The sequence below is a fragment of the Manacus vitellinus genome, unplaced genomic scaffold (genome assembly GCF_001715985.3).
Source record: "Manacus vitellinus isolate BGI_N305 unplaced genomic scaffold, ASM171598v3 scaffold_65_pilon, whole genome shotgun sequence".
In the NCBI taxonomy this organism is placed as follows: Eukaryota; Metazoa; Chordata; class Aves; order Passeriformes; family Pipridae; genus Manacus; species Manacus vitellinus.
The window spans coordinates 1,172,483-1,179,730 of NW_021940724.1; the positions used below are offsets into that span (position 1 = coordinate 1,172,483).

Here is a 7,248-nt window from a genome sequence, read left to right on the forward strand (position 1 = left end):
GTGGCAAAGGATGTTCCCTGTCGTTTTCATAGATATAATTAAACATATGGTCAGTCAGAGGTGGGCAAAGCTAAGCCTAGAGAGAGAGAACTCCAAGTCAGATGAGTAATAAATAAATCCCTGGGGATCAGGGAGGATGAACATCTGGTCAGGCTGTACCAATTGGGAAGAGTCCCCTGCTCCTGCAGCTTGGGACTTGAGTTTAAGTGAAGCAAAAGATTAAAAAATAACCCCTTTTTGAGGATGCTGGAAACATGGGAAGGTGGTGGCATTGAAGCCTGTCAATGAGCATCAATTTTAGGGCAAGTTACAGATTTTATTCAACTGCCAACAGAAAGGCAACACTTTGACAGCATCTGGGCTGGGAACAAAAGGCAGAAGGTCACCTGTGATGGAGGCCATTGCTCAAGGATGGACTTTGCATCTGGAGCTTAACAGGGGACAGCTGGGCTGGGAGATGCCCCCTCCAGCACGACACAGCATCTCTTGTTGTTGGGGCTGGTACAAAATGTATCGCTGTGTTGTTTCATTTGAACATCTTTTGATGGTCAGGACAATGGACAGGCAGCTCTCCCAGGTCCTCCTCCTGTTTCTGCCAATGATTTGCTGGGTGACCTTGAGGAGATCGTTGAACAAACCCTTCCTTGCAAAGTGAGGTGGCCAAGATCTGAGAGGGGGCCATGGGAGTGCATCAACCACGACAACACAGAGATGATTACTAAGGGAAGGAGCAGTGACAATGGCACACATTGATGTCAACACACTTTTGATCTGGTTCAGCTGTCTTTTGTACAATGACAGAGTTAAGTATTTGAAAAAAAAATAGGAAAGGAATAAAAAGCCTTGAGCGATGGTTAAAAAAAAAAAAGAGGGACTTAAACTCAGAGGTAAGTTTTTTCCAAGGAAAAGAAAGAAACATGAGGAAGACCCATCACAGAATCACAGAATATGCCCAGTTGGAAGGGACCCAGTTGGAAGGGACCCAGTTGGAAGGATCATTGAGTCCAGCTCTCACCCCTGCACAGGACCATCCCCAAGAGTCTCACCATGTCCCTGCTCCTCCGTTCAAACTATGCTGGAGAAGGTCTGCAGTGAAGATGTGGGATACATCTAAAGGGTTCCTGGTATCTAATTCAGGTGCTTATATCCAGAAATTCACACTGGACTCTTTCTGTAGTGGATGGAGAGATGGTCAAATGCAGCAACTGAAGTTCAGGGCACATTTCCTCTCATCTTAAATTAGACAATTCCATTGGGCCAGGACAAACATGCACCACAGGCAAGTTTTGAAAAGAGAAGCTCCTGAACTGCTACAGGTGACCCCTAAGACTTTGTTGGAGAAAACTGTTTGCCATAGTGCCCCTTAGAACAAATTCATGATTAATAGGCTTAACATGTGGCCAAACTGGTGCTTGGTAATACGGAGGGTTCACGTTCAGTCTTCTGGAAGGCATAAACAGCTTCCTCTAGAACCACTTGGTGGCCCAAGAAATAAAGTAGGGCTATATCTATATATTTACCTGTTTTTCTTTTAAATTCTCAAAATAATATTGCACCCTCTTAGGTTTTCTCCTTCAAGAGGCAGATTCTCTCACATCAAGGCAGTTTTACTTGTGGACTGTGAGACCTTCACAGTGTTGAAATCACCTTTGGAGAGGAACACACTTGGTTAGACACCTGCCTTTAGGAGTCTAAATCCTCTCCTAGTTAATGGAGAGAAATGGGAACTTCCACTGAATCAAACATCTCATCCTGATGTCAAAGAAGGTGTCAAAAGCAGCTCACATAAATCACATCCTAAAAGTGCTTTTTCTCTTTATTGACTCTGAAATCGTGCTGGAATGTCTAACTCAGATGTGCATGTGGAATATTTGGAGAGAGAAATCCCACCCATGGAGATGGGCTGTTCTCTGAGCTTTGAGGACAGACCTGCACTGGGGTTTGGGACGGGCCTGTTTGATTTTAGTCTGATACTCCTTGAATAGACTCGTCTAACTGCAGGGCTTGGAGGAAAAGGGCCACTGTTGGAAAGAGAAAATGAAATGGAATAAATTCATTTACTGATCCACTGTGACAGGAAGGAAACTGTGCAAGCTTTAGGAGGGAGGATTTGGAACAGTGGTCTACAGTAAAAGGGAACAGCTTTCAGTGCATGGATCAGGATGTGAGTTGGGTAGTGTGTCACATACCAATCCCAAACCTCTGCCCTGTGCAGGTTTTATAAGTGAGTTGGGCCTTGGATCTTTAAATAGATGGGAAAATTGGTCACTGCTGCCTCCTCAACCAACATGGGTTGTTCTTTGGCCTCTGAAGATGCTCTACAAGTTATCAGTGTCATACTGCAGGAATGGCCATCTTTATTACCTGGGCAGATAAATTTGGGGTTGGTTTCATTTCTCACTGTGGACATTATCTTCCTAAAGCCCATCTAAAAAAGAGTATGAGAGGACTTTGTGGATGGAAATAAGGTATTTTCAGACATTCACTTTTGTCCTGTCCATGACATAAGGGTTGTAGCTGTGTGTCTTTGGCCAGGACCCACTAAGGAGCAGTCTACACCTGGTAGTAGAGCAAAACCAGCATCTTCTCTGAGGTTGCATCTGGGACTGGAATAATTTCTAGGAGATGGTGGGGTCGCAGAGATTCATGTCCCCAGAAAGGATTGTGGTGGTGAACAGCTGGAAAACTCTTCATTAATTCATGACTCTGCTCCATAGTCTCTTCTGGCTCCAACCCTTCCTCCTTGGACCAGATCCCTCCTCCTGCAACCCAGAGGGAAAACCTGAACAGGTGCCTGAGCTGAGCCATGGGAGGCCTGGGATCAGTGTGTGCACAGGCAGGCTGGAGACAGACTGATGAGCTGAGAGCCAGGGGACAAGGCTGGACACCAGACTGAGATGTGGGAGGTGTTTTCACCAGCTGCTGTGGGAACTGGAAACGTGAGGGATCCTCCTCATAAAAGAGGGAAAAAGCAGTTTAATTGTGTGCTGCAGTGGTCCCAGTTGCAATGGGAGTGGGAAACACTCAGCCTTGAGGTCTTGACTGCATTTCTACCTGGCAGCAAGATTTTGCACTTTGTGCAGGTCCAACTGTGTCTCTCAGTGACAAAGCTCCTCAAATAGCTTTGAACAACCTTGTAGTAGCCCTGAGCAAGCAGGATCCTGTGGGATTACTGCTAGGAGTGGTGTTCCTGTTGTAAAAATGGACTCCTAACAGACCTGCTTCAGCAGATCATTTTGTTGGCCTTGCAGCAGGAATGCTTGCAGGGTTTCTTGCTGGTTGTTAAAAGAAAGGTCCTCACACAGCAGCTCCTTCCAGAGGCTGGCAGCAGCTCTGGGAATCCCCAGAAGTGCATGGAGAACAAAAAGCTGTGCTCAACTCCCTGTCCCACTGGTGAGCATCTGTACCATGCCAATGTGTGGCTGAGAAAGGGGCTGTAAAGAGCATGGACCAGACTTTGTGGTCTTTGTAGGCTTCTTCTTACTGTCTCAGAGGCTTCCTGATGCAGTTTTATCTGGTGGAAGAGTCAAAAGAAAACAGTGACTGATTTCTGCAGTCCCACTGTACTGACTGGGTCAGGTGTCCCCCGTCCCATTGCGGGGTGTGATGCCCCAAACCATAACCATGAGTGTGTATTTTGGGACTAAGTGACGTCAGTGCCCAGCAAATCACAGTGTTCAGGACAAGGAATGGAAAGCACAGAATGAAGTCTGAATTGATACTGAGCCAGGAAATTGAGACCGCTGACTTGTCCCACCACAAGTCGTTTGTTGGTTGGGTTCATGGTCACTCTGTCAACAGAGATGATTCTATATGGCATTTCAGGTATTTTTAAGCTGTTCTCTATCCAAACACTTCCCTTTTTGGCTTGGGAGACAAGAGCTCATCCTTCGGCCTAAGCCAAGGAGATGATGGAGTTCCTCCGTGTCCCTGCTCCCCTGACAGTTTCAACGCAACCCTTTCCTGCTTTCCCTCTAGGCTCGTGTAGGAGGCATGGAGTTCTCCCCAGGGATGGTCTACATCTCTCCAGACAGCCCTCTGAGCCTGCCAGCCATTGTCAGCATTGCTGTGGCTGGTGGGCTGCTCATCATCTTCATCGTGGCCGTGCTCATCGCCTACAAGCGCAAATCCCGGGAGAGCGACCTCACCCTCAAGCGCCTGCAGATGCAGATGGACAACCTGGAGTCCAGGGTGGCTCTGGAGTGCAAAGAAGGTAGGATGAGGAGGGCAGCTGGCACAGTGTCAGTGTTGGTAGAAGAGAGACATCCAGCCACAAAGATTTGAGCCAAAACAGCACAAGCAAAAAGAGCGTTGAGCCTTCAAGCCTGGGTCTAATTTGACTTTGGCTGTTTTCCCTGAGCCCAGTCTTCCTCCAGCCTGTCCTAACTCACAGTCCAGAGAAATCCCTGGCACATGTCCCCGGGGAAAGGCTGTGGTATAGGAAAGGTGACACTGCTCTTGTCCACCTTCTTCTTCCTCTCCACAAGTTGCTTCTCCACTTGTGGCTTAGTCTCATGCATGTGGGTGTGAGGGCCTTTCCCATCATGGGGAGGGAGGTCTGGGTTGTCACTGCTACCTGAGTCATTCCTTTTTTTTCTGCCAGCCTTTGCAGAGCTGCAGACAGATATCCACGAGCTGACCAGTGACCTGGATGGAGCCGGGATCCCTTTCCTGGATTACAGAACCTACACCATGAGGGTGCTTTTCCCTGGCATTGAAGATCACCCAGTTCTGAGGGATCTGGAGGTAAGAAACCAACACCTGATGCTTCTGAATCCTCTCATTCCTCCCTGTTTGGTCCTCAATGACAGGGGTGTGGTGGGGATATTGTGGCTTCTAATGTTGTGTGCTACTAGGGACAAAACTGCACCTCATTAAAAATCCATATGGAAAGGGGGAGATCGTGGCTGCCAACTCAGATCATAGAATTGTTAAGGTTGGAAAAGCCCTCTAAGATCATTGAGTCCCACCATTAATCCAGCACTGCCAATTCCACCCTAACCCATGTCCCAAAGTGCCACATCTACATCTTTTAAATCCCTCCAGGGATAGTCACTCCACCACTTCCACGGGCAGCTTGTTCCAGTACCTGACGAGCCTTACAGTGAAGAAATTTTTCCTAATATCCAATCTAAACATCCCCTGGCCCAACTTGAGGCCATTTCCTCTCATCCTGTCACTTGTTACCTGTTAAATTCTCTTTGATCCCTCACTTATTTGAAAGACTCTCACAGATCTGTGTTCATTAGGCCTACTCTATTAAGCTTCTCCTTGGTTTTCACCCTGTTGTGGCTTGATTTTTAGACTGGATTAATTAGTTACTGCTGTGTAGGGGCAAGGAAAAGAAGTTGTGTGACAGAGCAGGACACTTCCCAGTGTCACTCCAGCTTTGTATGACCCTCACACTACCAAGAGGCCAGTATTTTTGTGGCAACCCCTATAAAAATAACCTCCTGTCACTGAAGGAGGTTCACCTTTGCTGCACTCTGTGGTTTGCAGCATCACTCTGTCAATGCTCTGCCCACACCTTCCTCCTCCATCCCGACTCTCTGAACCACAGAGGTGGGAGGACAGTGAGACAGTGCCCACCACTGTTGGGGTCTCCACACAGCCTGTGTGACCTCAGTGGTGACAGAGAGCTTGATGGGAGCCCAGGTGAGTTCTGCCAGCCTAAAATCTGCATCAGGCTCTTGCAGATGGACAGGCTCTTCTCTGGGAATACCTGGGCCAGGGAATCGGGAGCTACACCATGGCCAAGGCCAGGGAGGTTGTTGGCTCAGCTCTCTGCAAAGTCTTTGGGAGGTTCTGATCTTCAGAGGGGCTCTGGCATGGGCTGGTGAAATTGCTGGAGGCCAAGACTGGGGTTAGTTGGCAGGAAGGAGAGGCAGGAGCTGGCACAGGCAGTCCTGTGCTTGGCTGGCTGTGTAATCAGAGATCTCTGCTTGTCTTTGCTCCTTCCACTTGGAAGAGCCAAAATTCATTGAACTGTGGGGAGACAACCATTAGAAAACCTGATCTGTCAGCAAGGAGGACTTGTGGGACTGGGTGGGAGGCTGAGTAACACATTCACTACAGCACACATTTAATTGTGGGGTGCAGGTAGGTGGTCTCAAGCTGCTTTCCCTCAGGACGAGTAACTCAGCAGCTTCAATAAATGGGCAGGAGAAACAAGGGGTGCTGAATCTCCCTCTCACATGTGTGTCCACACACACAAACACTTTCATCATCCCCACAGCCAATTTCAATCCCTACATTCATTAACCCCAGACAGCTGATCACAGAATAGCATCTGACCCCTACAGAGGTCTTAGCATGGATGCTCCCCTCTGTAGATACACACAGAGCTAATGTTTCAATCCACCACCTTTGATCTCTCCTTCCTTTCATTCCATTCATTATTTTTTTTCCTTAATCCTCTGTAAAGCTTCAGCAGCTCTTTCAGAGTCAACATCTTTGGTACCAACACGAAGGCAGCTCCCATTCTGCTCCCTTCTCTGGAGCACCAAGGAGTTGCTATTTATTGCAAAAGATCCTGCAGTGAGAAGGTCTCACTTATTTCCAGTTCATTTGCTAATTAACTGCTTCCAGATGCAGCACAAAATACTTTTCTTGTTGTTTTTTATTTAATTCTCCATAATAACCCGAGGATAGACAATATTAAATGTTCAAGCAAGTGAGTTAAAAATAATTATTGGCAGGATGGGTGGTAGTGGTTTGTTGGTTGGTTGGTTGGTTGTCTCAAGCTATTTAGGAAGTAATTTATTTGCTGTATGCAAAAAGAGTTAAGAACTCTAATTTCCTGAATTAAAATAATGACTCTATAAGGGGCCTGCATTAGTTGGTTGTTTAAACATGCCAACTTATTCTGCATTAAAGTGCCAAATTTGGTTGGTTATTAATACATCCATGTCTCAGTGACATGTGTTGCTCTTTGGTGAAGCCATCCAGCTTCCAGGGAAGGTTTTTTTCAAGGACTGGAACAGCTTCAGCAACATGGAGGAATGAGTTTGGGGTTCCCTATTTAGGCTCCATTTTTTTCTAGAGTCAGAAGGACCAGGAAGGGTGAAGCCCACCATGGACCACCATGCTGAGGTTCCCCAAGGCCAAGGGCCGGGTCCTGCCCTTTGGCCACAAGAAGCCCCTGCAGCTGCAGGCTGGGCCAGAGGGGCTGGAGAGCAGCCAGGCAGGAAGGGAGCTGGGAGTTGGGCTGGGCAGGGAGCTGAAGAGGAGCCTGAGTGTGGCCAGGGG

The 7,248-nt window shown here is 47.6% G+C and overlaps 1 protein-coding gene across 1 annotated transcript in view; it reads left to right on the forward strand.

Moving 5' to 3' along the window:
- LOC103760116 (plexin-A4) overlaps positions 1 to 7,248 on the forward strand; it is a 225,462-nt gene that overhangs the window by 175,720 nt on the left and 42,494 nt on the right. Inside the window, exons 17-18 of the mRNA XM_018083606.2 lie at positions 3,979 to 4,213; positions 4,604 to 4,746. Coding sequence (XP_017939095.1) covers positions 3,979 to 4,213; positions 4,604 to 4,746 — 378 coding nt within the window. The remainder of the gene's footprint in view (positions 1 to 3,978; positions 4,214 to 4,603; positions 4,747 to 7,248) is intronic.